Source organism: Corvus kubaryi, unplaced genomic scaffold, assembly GCF_017639235.1.
Source record: "Corvus kubaryi isolate FWS band 111438036 unplaced genomic scaffold, C.kubaryi_AGA036_p1.0 split1-131, whole genome shotgun sequence".
Taxonomy (NCBI): domain Eukaryota; kingdom Metazoa; phylum Chordata; class Aves; order Passeriformes; family Corvidae; genus Corvus; species Corvus kubaryi.
In genome coordinates, this window is record NW_024582073.1 from 29,786,089 (window position 1) to 29,808,890 (window position 22,802).

Genomic DNA, 22,802 nt, shown 5'->3' on the forward strand with positions numbered 1-22,802 from the left:
CCAAAATTCCCCTCAGTTGCCACCATCAGCCTGAGCACCAGGTCCTGCTCATCCAGGGCTCTGACGTGGGGTTATCCAATCCCAGAAAAAAGATTGGGCATTCCCTGTGGAAAACCAGGGGATCATGCTGAGCCTCGCACAGAAACCGTGGAGAAACAGGGAACTTCCTGAACTAAAGATGGTTGGATGCCTTGAACATAGCAAAGGGTGGGAAGGCACTTGATCCAGGCCGTCCTTGTCCTGATATTTTTCCCAAAGTATCTCCCAGTGTTGGAAAAGGAATTATGAGTTGGGCAGATTTTTATTTCAAAAGGAAGAACACGGCAAAGTGCTGCAAGATCATAAATGGCCTGGAGAGGGTGAACAGGGGGGATCCCTCATTCTCCTTCCTAAGGCAGGGATCAGCCAGAGCCTAAAGAGCTCAGCAGGTGGTTTAAAAGAGGGAAGGGAGGCACTTCTTCTCCTAAAATGTAATTAAATTGTGGAACTTGTTACCTCGGGATGGCAGAGTGGGAAAAACTTAAATAGAGGGGAAGGAGAGCATCGATTGGAGGTTACGAAATATCCCAGGACCACTTCTGGCTCAACAAGTTGCTGAACCTTTAATTGGTGGGTCAGGGAAGGATTCCACAACATTTTTGTTGGTCTGTCTCTGTAAGAATCCAGCACTGGTCTGTGCTCCAGGCTGGATCATCTTCCAGTCTGACATGGCTGACATTCTTTGGTCATCCAGAGATGGAGGAGGTGGCAGGACTCCCATGGAGATGAGGAACAGGGTGGGTTTGCTGAGCTGTCCCTGCAAATCTCCAGCTCTGCCTGTCAGTCAAACCTGTCCATGAAGTGCTGAGCTCAGAGTGGTGAAAAGCAGGATTTTTGGGGAGAAACACAGGATTTTACTGCTTAGGCTTTCCATCTCCAATTGATCTTGCCTGGCTTTGCTCAGAGTCATTATCAAAACCCTACAAACCCCCGTGGGGGGTTTCTCTAAACTGCCTTTGCTCCCCAGATCTCCCTGCATGCGTTCCTGTATTTCCCCTGCACAGGGAGTGGAATAAAAAGCTGGCTTGAGACCTACTCATTTAATGCCCGAATTAGTTCAATTTTCTCTGCCCGAAGCTCCTCGTTCTTTTCCACTGTCTTGCTGTTGCCCTGCTGGGAATCTCTCATTGTCCACAAAAGTTTCTCTCGTCCTCTTAAATTGATGATTTTCTCCCTGAGCTCAGATTTTTGCCTAAACATGGACTCTTTCAGAGCTAATTTCTCTTCATAGTTTGCTTAGGCGCACGTGTGTGTGCGCTAAAATCAGTTTCAAAATGGCTCAGATTTATTTTTAAGCCGGGTTTTTTTTGCAGATGCCAAACGTATTGATTCCTGCCTGATTAATAAATAAATAAATAAATAAACAAAACCCACGGAGTATTTTCAGCATGATTTAGCAGCTCATCTACAAGGATCTTGACTGGCTTAACTAAAATGGTTGGTGCTCACTCGTGTGTGGAAAAGGCCCTGGTGTCTTTGGATGCCCATTATTTTATTTAACCCAAACACAATTTAATCCTGGGGAGTTAAAAAGCCAGAGTTTAGGCTGATGTCTCCAAGCTTGAGTCAATCACTGCTGGGAAAAGCAGCCTAGCTCATTATTTTTTGGGGCAAAATATTTTGTTTTAGTGGAGCTGTCATCTTTAAATATTTTGGGATGCAGACTTCCGGAATTGTTTCTGGGAAGAAAGCTTTTCTTTTAAATTTTTTCCCTTATATTTTCCTTTTAAGCAGTAGAAGCATTTATCAGGTAAGCCTTGAGTGCCATGAAACATTCCATTCCAAGTCAAGGCAATGGGGTTTTTTTAAAGACAAATAAACTGTTTTTCTTGATCCTTTGTTTAGAAGAAGTTTGGGGTTTGGATCATCCAGAATCCTCTTCTTTCCCTTACTCTGTTAATTCTGGAAGAACCATCAAGTCAGAAAAAACAGTGTTTGTATGATTTCATTTAAAAAGCTCAAACACTGTTTCATAGCTCTTCTGCACAATACTTTTAAGCAGTGCTAGAAATGCCATCAGAATAGGGATATTAAGAGGAATTAAACAAAATAATGCTTTTTAAAGGCAGTTTAAAAACCCCAAACACAGAAAATAAGTAAAGCAATGACCTCAGGCACAGCAATAAATAATACACTGCAGCAGCACAACCAGATTCTGTTACGTGCTGGATGTGAAACGGGCTGTCTTGGGGCTCTCCACCCTGCCAAGACAGCCTGAATTAGCAGCTGGTCAGTTTTAATGCAGACAGCTCTGTCAGAAGGGCAGGCAAGGAGCTGGAGGAGCCCAGGGAGGAAACTGGACCCTGCAGGAGCTTCGTGTCCCTGCGGCAGGACAGAAGCACTGACAGCTGCTGCTGAGATGTTGTGGCAGAGGAGATGCTGGCCTGGAGTGTTTTCTGGGAGGAAAGGAGTTGGTTTTGTGAAGCAGGTCCTGCGATGGGCAGTCAGTCTGTGCCCTACAGCTGTGGTGTGTGGGACTGCAGTTAAATCCTTTAGGATCACTCCTGATTAGGTTCTCCTTCAAATCTCTGCTCTGTCTTAAAACATCTCCCTCTGGAGACAGCAGCTACATTTCCCCTGCTTCTCTGTGCAATTCTGACTCCATCTATGAGGACACAAGCTCAGGGAACATTGGGGCACATTGTTCTGTCCAACCTCTCAGTCCCTCAGGATGTTCCCAGTGGGCTCGAGTCGCTTTCCCTGCTGTGACCCACCAGTCCATACTGGGAATCTCGTTGGGCATCTTTAGAAAAGGCAGGTCTAAAATGAGACAGGATAGAAATGGCTGCTGAGAAGAGGCAAAATGAGAACACAAAACACATCACAGGACAAATACTGGTTGCTAAGTCAAACCATGCCAGAAGTGAGCCAGGATATCCAACACCCAGCTCGGATATGGATGAAGGCATCCCACTTCCTGATGGTGGCAGAGGTGGGACTACACCACTCATGCCGGATAAAGCAAATCTGGAGTGAAAAGAGGGCTACAAACAACTTTCCCTGGGCCTCTGAGCAGTCTGCCTTTGAAAAACCCAGAGATGTTCAGCAAGAACTGGAGCAGACATCAACTACCCTGGAAGTGTCCAAGGCCAAGTTGGACGGGGCTTGGAGCAACCTGGGATGGTGGAAGGTGTCCCTGCTCACGGTTTTTAAGATGGTTTTTAAGGTTCCTTCCAACCCAAACCATGCTGGGATTTTACGATTCTCTGATCAAACAGGCAAAGGTTCGTGGGGCTGCAAGTTTGACACAAAAATGCTGATCATGAGGAAAGACAGCTGCAGGAAAACGAGTCCCACCACCACAAAAATGTGAAGAGACGCTTTGAAGTCAGAGAGACCAAAGATTCTGCACCAAAATAAGGAAACCAACCTTTCTTTTTCTTTTTTTTTTTTTTTTTAGAAAAAGATAACATCACTCAGTGTATTTTTTCAATCTTGCTGGACATCATACTGAACCACTGTAAAGCTGTCAGAGAAATGATATGCTTTTTTTCTGTTGTCAACCAAAGCGTGCTTTTATGGAGTCAATTAGCCACAAATGATGAACACACGTCACTTGTCTGGGAATGAATTACAGTACAACCCAATAAACACAACCGGCTTCGCGCTCTGCTCATCATTGCCCCGATGAGGAGGAGGCGTCAAACTTCCCTATCCAACCAGAAAGGAAACTCCATGTTCGTTTGTGTTTCATCCTGCAAAGTCATCTCCTTCAAGTGCTGCAGTGCTACAGTATAGGGGGGAAATGGGGTCATTGGTATTTCTGCTCTGACGTGCAAACCTGGACATGAGCCCGGGGTGTGAAATGCAATTACATCGGGGCAAAGGGTTCGGATAAGCTGGGATGGCACGGGGGCCTGGATGTACAACGGAGCTGCTGTCAGATTCCACAGAGAAGTGCAGCCAATGTCATCTTTACACAGGATTTTGTGTGCCCTCCACAGACCTTAGAGCCCTTTTTGAAGGTGGAGAGCCACAGTCTTCTCAAGTTTTTAGGGTTTATTTTTGTTTGGTTGGTTGGCTGGGAAGGTTTCTTTTCCTTTTTTTTTTTTAAGATTTTAATAACAGATGGGTAAACTGAGGCACAGAAAGGTGGTGTGACTTGCCCACAGTCGTTGGTAGACTTTGAACCCCCCAGATCTTGCTCCCATCTGGGACAGAGCGAGAAGGAAGGGCTGTTCCCAAAGCTCCCTCCACTTGTTCCCAGGGTGAGGAAAACCGTGTCTCCTCACAGGGCGAGGGGAAGGGCCGTCACTCTCAGCAGCGATGTCTGGTGGGGCGGGAACGGTTCCTGCCAGCCCCTGGGAGGCCAGGGAAGCGAGGAACCCGGCATGGAGAGGCAGGAGCCGGTGGGTCAGGCACTACAGGATGCACTTGTGCCTCTCCGTGGCTTTCAGGGCCTCGTGCATGCTGGCGGCTGAGAGCCTCCTGTTGATGTTCCTGTACCTGCAGCGCAGCAGGTTCCAGAAAGTAGTCCTCAAATCGCGGTTGAAGAAGGCATAGATGAGGGGGTTGATGAGGGAGTTGGTGTAGCCCAGCCAGAGCAGAGTCCTCTCCAGCCGCAGCGGGATGCAGCTGCAGCGGATGCCGCAGATGAACGGCCGCGCCGTGGACATCAGGAAGAAGGGCAGCCAGCAAAACGTGAAGGCCCCCACGATGATGCCGAGGGTCCTGGCGGCTTTTTGCTCCCGCTTGAAGATGGAAATATTCTTGCGGTCTTGCCGGAGCAGCTTGGAGAGCGTGGCGCATTCCTCCACAGCTTTGGTGCGCCGGGAGCTGTGGTGGGCACGGCTGGAGGCCTCGAGGCAGTAGACGCCCTCCTCCTCGTAGTGCTTGGGGAAGTTCATGAAGCGGTGCTTCTCGGCACTGACCTTGGCCGCCTTGTAGATGCGGCTGTACATCACCAGCATGACGGCCATGGGGATGTAGAAGGCCACCCCCGTGGAGTACACGGTGTAGCCGAAGTCCTGGCTGATGAGGCACACCCGCTCCACCGTCACGTTCTGGGCCCAGCCGAACAGCGGAGGGAGGGTGATGGAGGCCGACAGCAGCCACACGATGAAGACCATCTTGGCCATCAGCTTCCCGTTCTGCCGCACCGGGTAGGTCAGCGGCCGCGTGATGCCCAGGTACCTGCGGGAAGGAGGAGTTGTCAGGGGTTAGGAGTGGGTGCTGTTGGGGGTGGTTTTCGCTCCTCATCAGCTTTTGATCCTCGCGGGAAAATTTTGGCCCTCAGAGGGGATAAGGAATTAATTCACCAAATGAAGATCTCCCCAGGGATGTGCTCACTTGGCTGAACACCCCAATTTAACTATTTCCCACCGCTTTCTTGCGACCACGCCATGCAGGGAATCACAGAATGGTTTGGGTTGGAAGGGACCTGAAAGCCCCTCTCATTCCATGGGCAGGGACACCTTCCACTATCCCAGGTTGCTGCAAGCCCCATCCAGCCTGGCCTTGGACACTTCCAGGGTTGGGGAGTTCATGACATGAGGCGTCATCGAACTGCTGAGTGCAGCCTGAACTCTGCATGGTCTCCTGGGGAATAAAACTGCTTTTAAAAGCTTCATTTTCAGGAATAAAAAACGCTTTAAGAAGCTGATATTTCCACCAGAACTATTCTGTACAGAAAACATGCAACAGCTTCCAGCCATGGCACATAACTCACTCCAGAGTGTTGCCCTTCCCACGGAAACACCCAGCAGTGGGGTGGGTGATGCACAGAGGGATGTGCCACAGGACTGACTCCAGATGAAAGGAGTAACTCCTAGCAGTGTTTAATGGGAAGTAGGAAGCCCAACACCCTTCTCTTATTTGTTGGTGAAGAAATACAGCCTGCAGCTGAGATGGCCCTGAGAGAGCAAGAAGTAATCTTGCTTTTGGGAAGACTTAAAGATGTGTCTGGATGAGCCCTGCAAGCAAAGCTGGAGATTGGATGAAGCTGTTTGGGGACAGTTTTTGGGCCCCTCATGACAAGAAAGACACTGAGGGGCTGAAGGGAAGGGAATGGAGCTGGGGAAGGGGCTGGGGCACCAGGAGTGGCTGAGGGAGCTGGGAAAGGGGCTCAGCCTGGAGCAAAGGAGGCTCAGGGGGGACCTCGTGGCTCTGCACAACTCCCTGAAAGTTGTTGACCTCTGGAAACTAAAATAAGAATGACCCAAGCAGCTGGAGCCATCTGCTCGCTTGCACAGCCTGTAGCTGCCAAAGTGATGGAGTCCAGCCCTCCATCAAGAGGAAAATGAGTGGGGTTCGGAGTAAGAGATCCCCAAAACACCTGGTGACCCACAGATTCCCCAATCCTGACACGTGGGGTTAGGAGTTACCTTATTTTGTCTGAAAGGAGCTGGAGGCTGCACCAACGATCAGCTCCTGGTTGTGCCATGGGGTGTAAACGTGAACCATCCTCAGTCTTTTATTGGGAGGGTTTGTGTGATTAAGAAATTGTGCCAACTGTTGGTAAATTGGAATTGTAGAGCAATAAATCAGGGGGGAACTGGCCGCTGTCAGCCAGTGTTCCCCCTGGAAAACATCTGCCCGCTCCTCGGCTCCAACCAATCCAGCAAAAACCTCAAGCCACTCAATATGGATTTCTGTTACGTTACAGCCTTTTGGATTCCAATCTCCTGCTGCCAGGAATTTTTAGGCAGGAACACCTCACCTCTTAATTGTTCTTGGATTAAGGGTGTCACACCAGAGGGGCAGTGAGAGCAGCAGCTCTGTGAGTATTTTCTGCTGAAAGCTGAACAAAAAAGAGAAAATATCTGTGGAGAATTTTACCTCTGCTGCATCATTTTTTTTCTGGCAGTCAGCCTCATTGTAAGTGTTAGGAGATTTTCTCTTCCCTGATTATTTCCCTTTTCCAGATCCTCCCCCAAGATTAGAAGATGGAAATACAATATAAAAAAAAATCTAATTTCTCCTCCCCTCCTGACTGCTAAATCAATTGAGAGACTAAAGTCTTCTCCCCTGCCTCCCTGATAAAATGATTTTGAATTCATTCACTGAGTTATTCTTTCCTGGTTTTCCTCTGTGTTTTTTTTGAGCTGGCGTTAGTCACAAAACCCAACCAAAACTCTCTGGGACCATTTATGTCCAGAGAATCCCAGGATGGTTTGGGTTGGATGGGACCTTAAAGATCATCCAATTCCAACCCCCTGCCATGGGCAGGGACACCTTCCACTATCCCAGGCTGCTCCAAATCCCGTCCAACCTGGCCTTGGACACTTCAGGGATGGAGCATTCACAGCTTCTCTGGGCAACCCATTCCTTCCTGATGGTCCTTGATGCAACTAGACTGGGAGAAAACCCTGCTCTGCTGCTGCAATTCCCAAATGAACACCCCAAAATCACCCCTCTGTAGATCCAAGCCAAGAACTTTGCCAATAAATCCATGCTGTGTGGTGTGCTATCCTCTCTTATGCTGTTACTGGGTTTCTTTGGAAGCCGATCTGCCCAGGATTTGCTGAAACTTCAAGGAATTTATGCGCTAGCCAAGGAAAACGAGGTTTAACAAGCAGGCAAAGCAGGCAAAGCTGACACATTTCATCTGCGGGTGCCTCGTGAAGCTGCTGCTGGAGGAAATGGGGCCGTTTTGAGGTCTTTGTAATAATTTTGATACGAGCAGGAAGCCCTCAAAATAGGGCAGCGTTTGCAGGAGGTGAGGTAGCACTGACAGGCGGTGGAATTTGAGTGGAATTCTCTCCCTTTGAATTTTTTTTTACTTCTTCTCTGTGTGTGTCATGCTGCTGATCAAGTTTAGGGGTAATCGGGTAACAAAAGGCAATTCCCAGAGCAGAGATTTACGGGCACTTGGTGTGGATTTGTAGGGACCCCGCTGTGCTGAGCTGATGGTGCAGCCACTCATCCCAGGTGCAATAAATTCCTGCCACATCCCTGATCCTGCAGATCCCAGCCCTTGGTTGGGGGGTGGGAGATCTGCCCCAGGCGGGGCTGCACCTGCAATCCCATGGGTGAGACAATTCAGAGCGTTTATTCTACACTCAACGGGAAGCATGGAATGGGTTGGGTTGGGAGGGAACTGAAATCCCATCCAGTTCCACCCCCGGGGCCAGGACACCTTCCACTATCCCAGGTTGCTCCAATCCCATCAAACTTGGCCGTGGGCACTTCCAGGGATCCAGGGTCAGCCACAGCCCTGCCAGGGCCTCCCCACCCTCACAGGGAAGAATTCCTTCCCAGTATCCCATCTAACCCTGCCCTTGTCCTGTCTTTACATTTCCTGATGAAAGGTCCCTCTGTGGCTTCCCTGTAGGCCCCCTTCAATTTCTGGATCATTATCTCAGGGATTCAATAGTAAAAACAACCCAAACCTCTCTGAGGTGTCCCTTTCTCCACCCTGCAGCTGGTGAACTGGGAAAAGATGGATCTCCACTCACACAGGAGGACAAATGAGCCCACAATTAGGGTTTCCTTGACCCCACAGTTCTACCACAATTCCATGCCTCCTCTGCAGCCCAGTTAAGCTCCTTCTCTGATTTCCAAGCTGATGCTTTTCCTTCCCCATCCCACTGAAGGAGAGGGGGATGCAAAAGGCAGCTGGAGGCTGCCACACCTGCCCATGCCCCTCAGTCAGAGCTGGTGGAGCATCCCAGGGCTCCATCCCAGATACAGAGCAGGGATCCACCTGGCCTGGGAAACATTTGGATGAAGAACATGGGAAAGGCAATCCAGCAAAATGCTGTGCAGGTTTCATCCCCCTGACTTTCGGGAGGCGTCCTTTTACTGAGGATGACCCCAGTTTGGAGCATGTAATCTGATTTTGGGTGGAAAATACTTGCCAGGGAGATGGGAGAGCCCCAGCAGAGCTGCTTGGGTAATGGATGGAGAGTTTTTTCTCTGCGAGGAAAGCCAGAAATGATGTGTGGGCTTTGGGGAGCTCCTTTTGTCAGCTCCTTGGCATTTTTAGGGAGAGATTCATCAAAGCTGAGCAGCCAAAGGAGGGGATTTTTTTGTTGTTGTTGTTGGTTTGTTTTTGGCTTGTGACATTAAAAAATCTGCAACATTGGCAGGCTTTTACATAAGGAAAATATAAGAGGATGATGGATGTTTCCAGCATTTTTCTTTTCTGATTTCAAAGGAAATCAATCAAATCTCGCTTCAGACAAGATTAGTTCTACCAGCTTCAATCGAGAGGCTTTTAGGAAGCGCTCTGCATTAATAATCAATAACAACAGCCTACATTTTAATAGTCCTCATCATCCTGGGCAAACCAAGTTGCTTTTCCATCTAAGCTAAGCAAAAATTTGAGGACACTTCAGCCATCAATAAAAACAGAGCCTCCTCCTTGGCAGGAGCAGGCCTGACAGTGCTGACCAAGTTGGATCCAGGACAGAAGCGGAGGAAATATTTCTATTTCCGAGAAGCACCAGGGCTCTTCCTCTTCTTCCTTGCAGGGCAGGAGGAAGAGCTGGTCCCCACCACTGGGGGAGGTTTGGGTTGATGCCTCACTGAGATAACAATTTACTCTCTTGCAGAGCAGGTTTTTCAGGGACTCTGCGAGCTCAGCTCTCCCTGTTCTTTTGCTTTGTGGCTGTGTCAGCACAGAAATTGAGAATTGTGCTTTTGGAGATGTTCCTGTCAAGAGTTCAACCAAAAATCCTGCTCGTGCCAGGCTCAGGGGGGAAGTGGAGATCCAGGCATGATCCTGGATCCTCAGGCCGCCTCCATGCACTGCCTGAGGGTGCTGGGTGGATGTGGAGCAGTGATGCTGCACGGGATGCTTGAGACACTGCCCTGGGACGACTCACACGACTCCCAGCCCATTCCCGGGGATCCTTGAGGGGGAAAGCAGCAGGACAGTGCCCGGGTCACCTCTTCCTCTAATGTGCACCAGAGGACATCTCAATAATTCCCGTTCTCTCCTCAAGCCTCAGCACAGACTGACCCCACAAGCCCTCTGCACTGTCAGGTTGTCCTTCCTCCCACCCAGAGCCAGGTGCGCACAGCTGTCCAGTCCCTTCCCTCTGCTCAATCCTTGCTGTTTTCTCCTTTCCCAGCTGGAAATACATTCCAGGAAACTGCCCCGCAACCACTCAACTTCCCCACCAGGCCTTTGGTGAGGGGAGGATGAAGTTCTGGGGTCAAACTGATCATGGTGCAGTTCCTGTGCCAGCACATGAGGGACAAGCCCATGCCAGAAAATTCAGGCTCTGTGGCAGCCCCTTGGGACACAGCTTTTCCCTCCCTCCTACCTTCCCAGGAAAGACAAACTCGGGATCTGCCTGCATGTTCTTGGATATGGATCTGCCCCCCGGAGGGACGTGATGGATGAGTGGAATCAATGGCAAGGATTTCTGGGGAAAGGTCTGTCCTATTTTTCTCTGTGTCTGGAAAAGCCTTGCTCCAAGGGGTGGGATGAGATGGGATGGGGTTGGTTGGTTGGGAAAGGAGGGGAAGGAAATGGGAAGAGAAAGGGGAGAGGAAGGAAAGGGGAAGGGAAGAAGGAGGAAAGGAAAAGGAAAAAGAAAGGGAAAGGAATTGCATATATTGGGGTTTTGGGGACTTGGGATGGGGTGGGAGGGGTTGTTGACATTCTTGGCTAAGGAAAAATGAAATGGGAAAGGGGAAAGGGGGAAGGGGAAAGGCAAAAAGGGAAAGAGGGAAAGAGGGAAAGGGAAGGCAAGGCAAGGAAAAAGGAAAAGAAAGGAAAAAAGAAAGAAAAGGAGGAGGAGGAGGAGGAGAAGGAGAAGGAGAAGGAGAAGGAGAAGGAGAAGGAGAAGGAGAAGGAGAAGGAGAAGGAGGAGAAGGAAATTTTAAAGCAGAGCCAGTCTGGTCAGTGTGTAGCCACTTCCCTGCTCCTCACCCACCGGGAAGAAGCACTGACACATTTCATTCCTGCATTTCATCCCTTCCCTCTCACAGAGTCAGCCTCCTGCCAGCTCTGAGCACACCTGCTCTTTTTTTCCAACAGGAAAATTATTAAAATAAAGCAAGTTCAGCAGAAGAGCTGGACTCTCTCTAACAGCAGCTCTGAGCTGCCCGGGGCTGTGGATCTGCAGCTCCCAGGGGAGCACTGGCTGGTGGGGATGAAGGCTTCGGAGCAGGACTCGCTGCTGGCGTGCCCGGGGGGGGATGTCAAGCAGCAGCACGGTTTTCTGTCCTTTCTGCTTCTCTGTCACCTGCTGTCACACCTGCGGAGGTGACCGGGGAGGTGGCACAGCTGAAAGGGCACATGTCACATGTGGGATGTGTCCTTTCCCTGAGCTGCTGCTCCCGAAGCAGCCCAGCCCAGCAGTGCCAGCTCAGCCCAAAGCGACCCCTCGAGAAGCCAGCACACGTCAGCCCCGGCCACCGGCTCGTCAGCGCGATGGCCCCGATGACGCAGCTGCTAAAATTAGAGCCACCAAGGTGCTGACTTGTCCAAGCCTGGCCACTTTGCCAGGCAGGCTTAGCCTTTCCCTCCCAGCCCCAGGTGTGGGAGGTGAAGCCAGCGCATTCTCACAAATGCGCTCACGGGGCTAAACCAGGGGAGTTGGGATCTTGGGATGGGGTGTGGGGAGCTGCTGACATCCTTAGCCAAGGCATGAGTCCAGGCAGCAGCAGAGAATCCCGCAGGACTGGCTCCAGAAGCCCTGGAACCTGGATTTCCAAAGTGCAGCTGGGGGTTTTTTTGCTTTCTTGGACATGGCCCAGGCACCTTCCACGGAGGAGGCCAGGTGCTGTTCCTCAAGAACAATGTGAAGCAGCTGCCAAAAGGGGGAAGACTGAGGAAGTAACTTGGGGAAGTTACTTGAGAAAGCACCCTGAGCCCAGCTCTTCCAAAGGCACTGAATTCCCACAGAAAACCCTCATCCCCTGGGAAAAAGCACACGCAGAAGCACTGATCCAACCAGGAACACGATTCCAGCGGCTGCCAACCTCCCGACACACCCTGATACCAGAGCCCACCCGAGCGCAGGGCAGCAGCCCAGCCCTGCCTTACCTGTCCACGCTGATGATGCACAAGGTCATGATGGAGGCGGTGCAGCACATCACGTCCATGGCGATGAACACGTTGCAAAACACCTTCCCAAAGAGCCACTCGCCCCCCACCAGGTCCGTGATGGTGACAAAGGGCATGACGGCGAAGGCCACCGACAGGTCGGCGGCGGCCAGGGACACCACCAGGTAGTTGGAGGGCTGCCGGAGCTTCTTGACGATGCACACGGAGATGATGACCAGCCCGTTGCCGGCGATGGTCATGAGGATGATGATGGAGAGCACGGCCCCGATGACGACCTTCTCGGTGTCCCCATAGAGCAGGATCTCCTCGCCGCAGTCCGTGGCGTTGGTGAGGTTGGAGGGCGGCAGCTCGGGCTCGGCTGGGGCGGGGGGTTCCTCAGTCATGAATGGATTCGGGAGCGGTTCCCGAGCCGGCCGCTGCTGCTCCGCGCTCTCCACCAAGAGAAGGTGCTGCTCCAGAAACCTCCTGGGGCTGGCCCTCAGCAGCATGCTCCGAGCTCGGCACGAGCGCTCCCCCAGCAGTGACACCTCCAGCGACAAACCAGAGCATCTTGTCACAAACAGGGCGAAGAAAATCAAATATCCTCTCATCCTCTCCCCCACCGTCACCACCCCCCTCCACCCCTCTCAGCTCTTGCCTCCCCGAAGCTGCGGCTGGATCTCACGTGCTCGGCAGGAAGCCGCTTCCCAAGTCTCCTTAAGGACACGCATTTTGCCGGGGGATGCTTGGAGGAAGCCGCTCTCCACTTGGGAAGGAGCAGGGACCGCCTGCAGCATCTCCCTGATCATCCATGTGCTTTTCCAGGAGAGGGAACGGGTTGTGGACTGTGTTTCCCTGCCGAGCTGTGCCTGCTGGGTTTGCACTTCTCCTCTGCATCCATACATTTAATCCCATGCGGAGCCTCCGCTGTGGATACGGGAGCGGATGCGACAACACGAGCCACAGCACCAGTGCGGGCACAGCCCCCGCCGGCTGCGTCCCCTGCCCGTGGCACGCACAAACTTCAAAGCCGGGACTGCAAACCCTGCTCCTGGCATGCAGTGGCCACGCACGGGCTGTCAGTAGCCACGGGATGGCAGCGGGAGCGCATCCATCGCATGCAGCACCCCCAGGGTACCACGCACAGCCCAGGCATCCCAGCTCGTTCCCGGAGCCTGAGCATTCCCACCACGCACAGCAAAAAAGGCTCGGAGAGCCGCGGCCGCGCTCCCACCCCCGGGATTCCACCCCTGCAAGTATTTCCCGGCCATCCGCACGGAAACTTCAGGGCAGGGCTCACCCCTGGGTGCTCCGAGCATCAGGCACAACCTGCATCCTCTTTTTTGTTGTTGTTGTTGTTTTGTTTCAAACCCCATTTTCCCCTTGAAGTTTTGTTTCAATCCAAGGCGGATTGCAGCCCCCTCCTCCCCTTTACAGCATCCCCCGGCTGGGGCCATGGGGGTCCCGGAGTTACCTGTGCCGAGGGGGTGAGACATCCTCCAGGCGAGCCCCTGCGAGCTCCGGGCAGGCGAGGAAGCAAAGAGCCACCCCCGGAGCATCCTTCTCCCCTCCCCGCCTCGCCGGTCCCTCCTACCGCCCTCCCCTCTCCTCTGCCGGGCAGGGACCCAGATGGTCCCCGGCTCCCTCGGAGCCCCAGGGAGGAGCAAAGAGCGGGGCGGGGGGGTCCAGGCTGGATCCTGCAGCGGTGGAAGGGAGCGGGGAGCGTGTGAGGATCTGGAGGGAAAGGCTGGAAGCTGAGGAGATGCCTTGGAGCGCTGAGAGGGAGGAGAAGCAGCCCGGAACCCAGGGCAGGCTCAGAGCAGGGCACAGGGAAAGGCGCCCTTCCCCGTGGTTATTTTTAAAGATTATTTTACAGGAGAGGGTTTCTCTCCTCGTTCCGTGCATTTTTCCAGCCTTCCTGCTTGTCGCGGGTCCCGTATTCCTTCAGCTCCGCGCCGAGGACCAGTAAACAGCCAGGGAGAGGCAGATCCCTGAAGATGAGCCTTCCCTAATCCTAGGAAAACCGAAATAGAGACTATAAAAAGAACTGGAAAGAACATGGAGAGATCCACATCCAATTCCCTCTCCACCAAATGTTCCACGGGGACTTTGGAGCTGGGATCACTGATATTTCAGCCCCGGGCATCAGACGGCAGTCACAGTTTGCTGCTCCTGGGGTGGAAGATGCGGAGCAGAGCCATCTCCTACACTGGTTGTTCCCAAGGGCGCTTCCCTCGGGAATTCAGCCCCTCCGCTGCCTTCCCGGGGGGATGGACAGTGCGGGGCCCATCCCGCATCCCTCGGGGTGGGGGAGTTCAGAGGGGAGAGGTGCGGGGGTGTGACTGTGGAGCTGTTTGCCGGCTCGGGAAGCGATTCCCGACGCTCTGCCCCGTGCTCAGCGCCTCGGGAGCGAGGTGGGAATCTCATCCCAGCACTGCGCGAACACCCAGGTGACAGCACCCTGGGAGTCCGGGAAGAACACTTTTAAATCTCAGCCATGCCAAGCTCTGCATTACCTCCGGTCAGAGCCGGCACCGACCCCCGGGGATTTTTGGGGCAGATATTCCCGGGGGGAAAAAAGGGTGTATCTACAAGGAAAGCGCGGGTGGGCTAAACCAGAGCTGGTAAAGCTGTGCTTAGCGCTGGGGTTCCTCCTTTGCTGCTCGAGCATCGCAGCGTGTGTGGGAGGCTGGTGAAAATAGCTTCCTCTCCAGGCCAGGACGTGCTGGAGGAGCTCCGGGAATTTTTTTCCTTGTTTTTTCCATGACAGGTGGGGTTTTTTCCCGGCCCCTCCAGAGCAGTGACGAGCCAGGGTGGGATGGGGCTGATGCACAAACCCTGCACGACCTGGGGAGTGGGAGCTGCCTCGGGGGCCAGGCTGGACTCGCCGAGATTTGCCAAATACACCCGGAATTTCCAAGGAGAAAAAGGGGATCTGCAGAACCTCCTGTTGCGGGAACCGCCGGATTCTGCAGTCTCCAAAGCCAGACAAATTCAGCCGAGGAGAAAAACACCCCCTAAGGACCGGCTCAGGCAGTCTGTGGCCAGATGCCTGGAGAATTCCAGGGAATCAATCTGTGCCCGAGGCACAGATCTGCTCCCACCCCTGGGAGAGGGGGTAGAGGAAGGGGTGGGGGACAGGCTGGAGGGGTTTTTCCAGGCTGGAGGGGTTTTTCCAGCTTCCCTGGAGGCTGCCTTGGGGAGAACAACACGGCAAGGAGCTCCTGTGCATGAAGGAGAGACAGGGATAGATTTTTTCCTCTCAAGGCAAGGGAAGCAGCCGGTTCATGCACAGAGGTCGAGTTCATGTCCTGGCAGAGAGGAAGGAAGGTGAAAAGGTGATTTTAGAGGTGAGGAAATTCCTGGACCCTTTGCTGTGGCCTTCCGGGACTTTTGGCAGAGCCTCAAAATCCAGCAAGAGCTCCAGGGAGCAGAATTTCCCCCCCACCTCTGTCTCATCCCAGCCCTGTTTCTGCAGGACACAACCTGCAGCTTTTCCCTTTCTGACCTCCTGCAGGTCTGGGCACTCCAGAGGAGAGATTTCCCCCACTTTTCCACGGGAATGAGCTGCTCTCATAACCTGGGGAGCAACGAAATTCCTGCAAAAACAGGGGCAGAAAGTCACTCCCAGCTCGTGGGGCACTCACCAAGCCAGAGGACTCATTCTCTGCGTGGGCTGATTTTGGGGAGGACAGAAGGGAAAATGCCAATTTTCATGTGAAGCAATAATTAAAATAATTGTTATTCTTCTGCCTTAAACTCCTGGTACAGCGTTTCTCCAGCCCCAGGCCACGCTGACCTTGCTGAGACACCGCTCCTGGGGCGAGCTGGGAAGCATTAATTGCATTTAATGGCAATTAGGGGAGGAAATGGCCAGCGTGCCTCAGCTCAGCACTCACTGGAGCTCTCTGCCTTTGCCGAGAGGACAGCACAGGTTTGGAGGAGCAGGGATGTTGCTGGAGCGAGGTGGATGAACCCCAAGGAAAATTACCCGTGCAAAACAAAGCTGGGAAGGGGAAAACACAAAATATCCCAAAGTTTCCCACTCCACCCGCAGCACGGGAGAGGTGACCAAAGTCCTCCCAGCACTTCTGCAAGGCAGTGCCCAGATCTATTATCCCATTTCCGTGTACAAATGGCCGTGAAGGGGCTATTTTATTAACAATTAATTGTTAATATTACGCCCTATTAAGTCTAACGGCGAGGTAATAGGCGCGGTTATTAATATGCAAATTTGGAGACATCTCATTAACTCCAAGGTCCTCAACCTCCCGGTGTTGCCCGGAGCAGCATCCCGAGGCAATCCTCCCCGCAGCACAGATGTTGACATTTCTCCCTCCCAGCAGGCAGAGCCTGCCCAGATGGATAAAAGGAATCCCTTGGGACTCTCAGCTTTCAGGGCGGATTTTACCTCCATGGGAAATTCGGGATGAGCTGGTCTGGGGTATCCAAACCTTCTCTGCAGGTGCCTCTCGCGTGGCTGTGGTCAGGAATAACAAAAACTGAGGTGTGGCCACTACAATGATCCCAGATTCCATCACCTTCTCTCCATCGGCATCTCCTGCTTTCCCTCGGAGGATCCCCCACTTCCAAAAGCAGCCCCTGATGAGCATCAAGGAGCATCTCCCCAGCATCTCCCAGCAAACAAAAAGAAAGTGGTGGGAATGTGGTACCCGAGAGAGGGGTTGGAGCTCCCAGACATGAATCCCTTGACTCGGGGTCCAATCCCAAACCCTTGAGGGGTAATTTGACGATTTACCTGTGATTTAAAACTCTGAGATAGAATTTTGGGTCGTTTTTTTCTTAGTGGACCTGCCTAAAATAGAAAAAAAAAAGTAGTAAAATTAACCTTTTCTGTTGCTGTTAAAGGCTCCCAATGCATTTCGCTGTTTGAGCAGGTGGGGAACAACTGGAAATGTCACGGGAAAACGCCATCCAGAGGAGACATCCTAATAATTCATCTCCAAAAGGTGGATTTGCTGAAGAGAAAAGGGTTTTAATCCCGTTCCGTGCAGCCACGCTCCCTCTGCTGGAGTCTGCTCACACAACAGGCAGCTTTTAGTGCTAAAATCACCAAGATTTACAAATTTTGGTTACCTGGGAGGGCTCTCAAGGAGTTGTCCCTGTTCTCCGTCGGGGCAGGACGTGCCCACAGCCTCATGCCGATGTCCTGCACAGCTGGGACTGCCCCGAGGAGGACGGGGATGAGCTGGAGGGGACATTTGGGGATGAGCTGGAGGGAGAGAAGCCCCTGACAGCAAACTTTGGCTGCAGCCCCTCCTGTCCACTCTGAAGCTGCCCACGGTGGGTGCCAGAAGGATTTCCATGGGGGCTGATGAAGTTAGGGAAAAACCCAAAAACCTGGAATAGGAAAGAGTGGGGAAAAAAGGGATTTAGGTGAAGTTTCAACACAAAGCCCTCGGCCCTGCAGCTCTGACTTGAGGCTGTACTCACCCATTTGCCAGATTTTATTGCTGATTTATTATCCTTAGTGCTGGTTATTTATTCAAAGGGATGGAAGTGCAATTTTCCAGCCACTGCTCTCCCATCCACCTTTTCCAAAGGTTTGGGAAGAGCCTGGGTTTAGGAATAGGCAGTAAGATGACAGATTGCGTTTTGGAGGCTCAGCTAGAGTTATGGAGCATGGAAACACCCTCCTTTTGGTCCTGGTGAAAAACCTGGAGCAAAGGAGGCTCGGGGGGACCTTGTGGCTCTGCACAACTCCCTGACAGGAGGGGGCAGCTGGGGGGGGTTGGGCTCTGCTCCCAGGGAACAGGGACAGGAGGAGAGGGAACGGCCTCAGGCTGGGCCAGGGGAGGCTCAGGTTGGATATTCAGGAAAATTTCTTCATGGAAAGGGTTGTCCAGCCCTGGCACAGCTGCCCAGGGCAGTGGTGGAGTCCCCATCCCTGGAAGGATTTAAAATCCATGTGGATGTGGCACTTGGGGACATGGATCAGTGGTGGCCTGGGCAGTGCTGGGGGAATGGTTGGACTGGATGATCTTGGAGAGTTTTTCCACCCTAAATGATTCTGTGATCCTGTTACACCTCTGGACCATCCGGATTCCAGAGAGAGACAAGCAGGGATGCAGAGCAAACCCTCCTGGCCAAACCTTTTCCACCAGACAGCAGGACAGGTCCCTGCAGAGAGCAGCAGGAGCAGGGGATGTCACTGCAGGACATCAGGGCCAACCTGGAGCTGGGAGAGGGAGCTGTGCCTGCGGGAGGGAGCTCACAGGGCTCTGTCGCACCTGGAGCAAACCACTCAAGGAAAACCTTTTCTGCCAACTTTTTTTGGTCCCTGGCTTTGGGCAGAAGGTGCTGCTTGAAGGCAACGCCCCTGGAAGTGTCCAAGGCCAGGCTGGACGGGGCTTGGAGCAACCTGGGATAGTGGAAAGTGTCCCTGCCCATGGAATGAATGAGAGGCGCTTTAAGGTCCCTTCCAACCCAAACCGTTCCATGATTTCCCCTTTCCACGCAGGGTTTGGGGCTGGCTGAGCTTGAATCGAGCCCTGCACTCACCAATTTCCCATTCTGAGCCCGGGGTTCTCCGTGCTCGGTGCCCAAGTGATGGGGGGGGGGGGGTTGGGCTGAGGCTCTCCGGAGGCTGGAGCAGATGTTGGAGGTTTGGTTTGGAAGTGAAAGCCGTGCCGGTGTTCTGCTCCCTGTCCCTGTTCTCCTCTCTTGTCCCCTAGATGGCACCGGCTCTCAGCACATCAAATCCCCGATGGAAACCAACAGGTTTCGGTGCCTGGGAAGGCTCAGGGCCAGAAACGAACACGAAATCCACCCCGACCGTTTAAAAGGAAGAAAAAAAAAGCTACAATTAATTGGGGTTTTTGGCTCGTACACTGAAAAATTCAGATTTCTGACGCTTGGCTGGCTGCGGCGTTTCTGCTGCTCTCTCTCTTCTGGTCCATCTCTGGGTCCTGCATCCCCCCAAAATCCAGGGGACAGGGAATAACTCCTTCCTCCTCCCCAGCTTTGCTGCAGTGGCCCGTGGATATCTGGGGGCTGGGACAGACCCCTGGCTCACTCCAGGCAGACATTTCACTCCTTTATAGGGCTGGGAAGTGCAGGGAGGAATATTCCAACTCCCTGTTTAATTTAAACCGAAGCAGGAGGTTGAGGAGGGAAAAGTACTGACAAAATCATCGGTTTGAAGATGCAGCCACCCTAAATAATCCCTTTTTCTGAGCCCTCCACGCCAAGCCATGGCACAGGGCAAACCCACACATCGCATCCCCCAGGCCTGGCTCTTCCTTGGACAGTTTATCCGCGAAAATTTTTGGCCAACTCACATTTCAACCCTCCTGCCAAGCTCTTGGCAGAGCAGCACGCGTGTCCTGGTGGGGAAGGAAGGACAATGTGAGGGAAACACCTCCCCACCTGACCCTGACCCTCCCCAGCTCTGCACCAAATGCCACCAACATCTAAACCAAAATCCTTACAAAATCTGCTCTGAGCAGGGGCACTTGGCACGCCCTCGGAGAGGCTCATCCCAAAGAAATCCATGCAGGGACATCCAGGAGGTGCCAAACGTGTCCTTCCCACCCCCTCCCTGCTGCTCAGCATCCACCCCCAGGGATCTGCTGGTGGCCCCACCCCTCCCAGAGGGCTCTGTTTGGGCACAACCACTTCTTACCCGTTTTTCTGTCCTGTTTTGGGGCTCTCCAGCCTGTGCAGGAGGGAACAGTCCTGGATAGGGACAGGTTCCTGGTGGCACATCCCAACAGTCCCCGTGGCAGAGCAGGGAGCAGCTCCCAGCCCAAAAATCAGAGGCAACCCCCATATTCTACAGCCCCCCAAATTACCACCACCCAGACCACTCCCCCTTTTCCGGGGATTCTGTCCATTTATGGTTTGTTTTTTTAATATATAGATTTATATGAGGGTCACCAGCGCTGCTTTAGGGCAGCTCACGCTGACGAAGGCCAGAGCTGGAGGAGGAATCCCACAGAACCTGGGGAGATGCAGTGGCTGCAGACCAGGGTCAGGTCTGCAGGCTCTGGATTGTCCCAGGTCCTGCTCTGAGCCCCACACAGCCATTCCCAGCCTCACCTCAACCTCACCTTCTGTCCTCGTGAGCTGCTCCAGGATCCTGCAGTTAAAGGAGGTTGGAGGGCAACTGGATGCTGGATCCAAGCCTGGATCCTGTGGTAGGTAACAAATTCACTCCTTGGAGAAATGGGTCATCCCCAGGCTCCCCTAGGACAATATTCACCAGGATTTGGGCTCATCTCTGGCTTGGGTGATGCCGAGGAAGTCAGAGCCAGCTCCAGATGCTCCCAGTGCACCAAACCAGGTCAAAGGTGCAGTTATTCCTTAGGCTTCCCCATTAAATGCTGAAATAATCCAATTTTTGGCTCCCCAGACCCCCAGGAGTCAGACACATGTTCTCACAGTCACAGCTGAGATGCTCGAATGCTCCAAGTGCTGGGGACTCCACAAATATCCCCAGTCCCCAAAAAACACTCTCAGCACTGGGAGAGAAACCTGGGCTTTGGATTAAATCCTGGGAACTTTGGATTAAAGAAAAGACACGGATTGGGCAAAAAAGTAGAAATATATAAACAGCATATTTCTTTTTTATTCCATTTCAAATACAGAGCTTCCTTATACAAGCAAGGAATTCCCTCTCCCTTCCCCCCCAACCCCAAGCAACTCTTATCAAAAGGAATCCTTCACTGGAAAATCAACACCAGATCAGGGACAGGCGCTGGGAGAGGCTCTTTAGCAAGTGCAATATCCATGGGCCTGAAATCCCTGAACAGGAGCTTTTTCCTCACTGAAAATCCTTTCCCAGCATCCCGGGACAAACCTCCTGGTCTCCCAATGGAGAAGGATTTAAGCAGTTACAAGTCCTGGGGGAAAATAAACCCAGCACTGCTACACATCACTGGAAAATCCACCCCGGGGGATGCAGGGTTGGAGATGAGCTGGATCTGCCCCTGGAAGGTTTCTCCTCTTAAGCAGGGCTTATCCTGCACTTACACCCCCTCCAGGGAAAGCAGGAGGGGAAAACGAGGGAATATTTCAGATGTTTAAGTATTTGGGATACACCTTTCTCAGGTGGGATCATGGGGAAGGGGTTGGTTTGCATTAACTCATGCTTTGGATAAAGTTTGGGGGTTTTTAGCAGCTGAACTGTTGCAGTTTTTAGTAAGAGAATTTCTGTTTTCTGGGGTAACATCTCATGGAATCACGGAATATCCTGAGCTTGAAGGGACCCACAAGGATCATTGAGTCCAGTCTTTCCTGTTTTGGGACAAGGTACAAACTCACACCAACAGAGAGGACAGGGAAAGGACGGGATAAACGCCTCCAAAAATAGCAGAGCCCTGAGTCACTGATTAAATCAGCACGGCCCCACCAGACACCACAGGCTAAACCCTCCCAGGGTCAATCATCAGCTCCTCACTCCCCAGGGGCTGCTGTGCTTTGCAGCTGGATCATTCCTTCTCCCATGGGAATAGATCCACGTGGATCTGCTGGGCACCCCGGAGCACAGCCCAGCTCCAAGATGGACACATCCAACACATCCCAGTGGCTGCAGCTTCCAGACCTGGGCACCTAATCCTGAGTACACTTTGGCATCAGAAGTGGTGGAGGTGGGAAGGAGCTGCCAACACCTGGGCAGGCAAGGGAAGCTCTGCAATGAAGGGCCTGGAGGGACAGGACACAGGGAATGGCTTCCCACTGCCAGAGGGCAGGGATGGATGGGATATTGGGAAGGAATTGTTCCCTAGGAGGGTGGGCAGGCCCTGGCACAGGGTGCCCAGAGAAGCTGTGGCCGCCCCTGGATCCCTGGAAGTGTCCAAGGCCAGGCTGGACATTGGGGCTTGGAGCAGCCTGGGACAGTGGAAGGTGTCCCTGCCCATGGCAGGGGGTGGCATGAGATGAGCTTTAAGGTCCCTTCCAATGCAAACCATTCCATGATTCCCTGAAGAGGTGAATCCCATAAAATCCTGCTCGAGCAGGCTGGCACTGCCCTGGAGGTGCCGTTTGAAATCAGTGGCACTGGTCCCAAATCTGAGAAATGTGATGCTTTAAACACCAGAGAGGTGCCAGCAGAGCTGCCAGGGCAAGCAGCTCCAGACAGGAGGGGACACAGCCTGAGCTGTGTCACTCCCATCAGAGAGCTCACCCCCAGCACTGGGGATGCTCAGGGCACCCAGGGCTGCACCTTCTGCTCCAGCCACCTCTGGCCTCACTCCCATGGACACTGCAGAACCACCCAAAGCCATCCAGGCATGAAAAACTTACCCAAAAAAGCCTTCTAAGACACCCAACTGTTGCTGCTGGGCAGATGAGAACTGATCCCAGCCCTCCCAAAAGCCTCCCCAGCACTGAAATCAATCCCCCACGTGCTGAATTTGATAGGAGGACTTCCTGCAGCCAGGGACAGGCTGATCACACCACAAACACCTCACTGCACAGAGTTCCCCGTTCTCCCCACGTGCTCAGAAGTCACTCAGATCAGGAGGGAGAGGCTTTATTTGCAAGCTGTTTCCCCCAACTCTCTGCATCCTGCTCCCCTTCTGTGGCTGAGTAAGGGGCACTGCTCCTGCAGCAGCAGGACTTTGTCACATGGGCGAGGCGCAGACTCGCCAAGCGAGCAGCTCCTGCAGGAGATGCAGATGGGGAGCAGAAGGCAGCAGCTCCCCCAGGACAGGCTCCTCAATATTGAATGTGACATCAGAGCAGAGCCCAGCGATCCAAGCTCATGCAGCTTTGCAAGGAAATGAAAAGAAAGGAAAAGAGAAAGGAAAAGAGAAAGGAAAAGAGAAAGGAAAAGAGAAAGGAAAAGAGAAAGGAAAAG

The 22,802-nt window shown here is 52.7% G+C and overlaps 1 protein-coding gene across 2 annotated transcripts; it reads right to left on the reverse strand.

The window, feature by feature from the left end:
- Positions 1-1,731: 1,731 nt before the first annotated feature.
- On the reverse strand, positions 1,732-14,832 carry LOC121676736 (5-hydroxytryptamine receptor 7-like). 2 transcript variants are annotated; one of them, XM_042053619.1, is made up of 3 exons: positions 13,455-14,832; positions 11,981-12,550; positions 1,732-5,172 (listed from the first exon to the last, which is right to left on the reverse strand). In XM_042053619.1, exons 2-3 carry the CDS (start codon positions 12,487-12,489, stop codon positions 4,401-4,403), a joined length of 1,281 nt encoding a protein of 426 aa, XP_041909553.1. In that variant the 5' UTR covers positions 12,490-12,550; positions 13,455-14,832; the 3' UTR covers positions 1,732-4,400. The 2 variants fall into 2 exon arrangements, with proteins under 2 accessions (XP_041909553.1, XP_041909552.1); XM_042053618.1 differs by having other exon boundaries at positions 11,981-12,528; positions 13,455-14,831.
- Between the last annotated feature and the right edge of the window lie 7,970 nt (positions 14,833-22,802).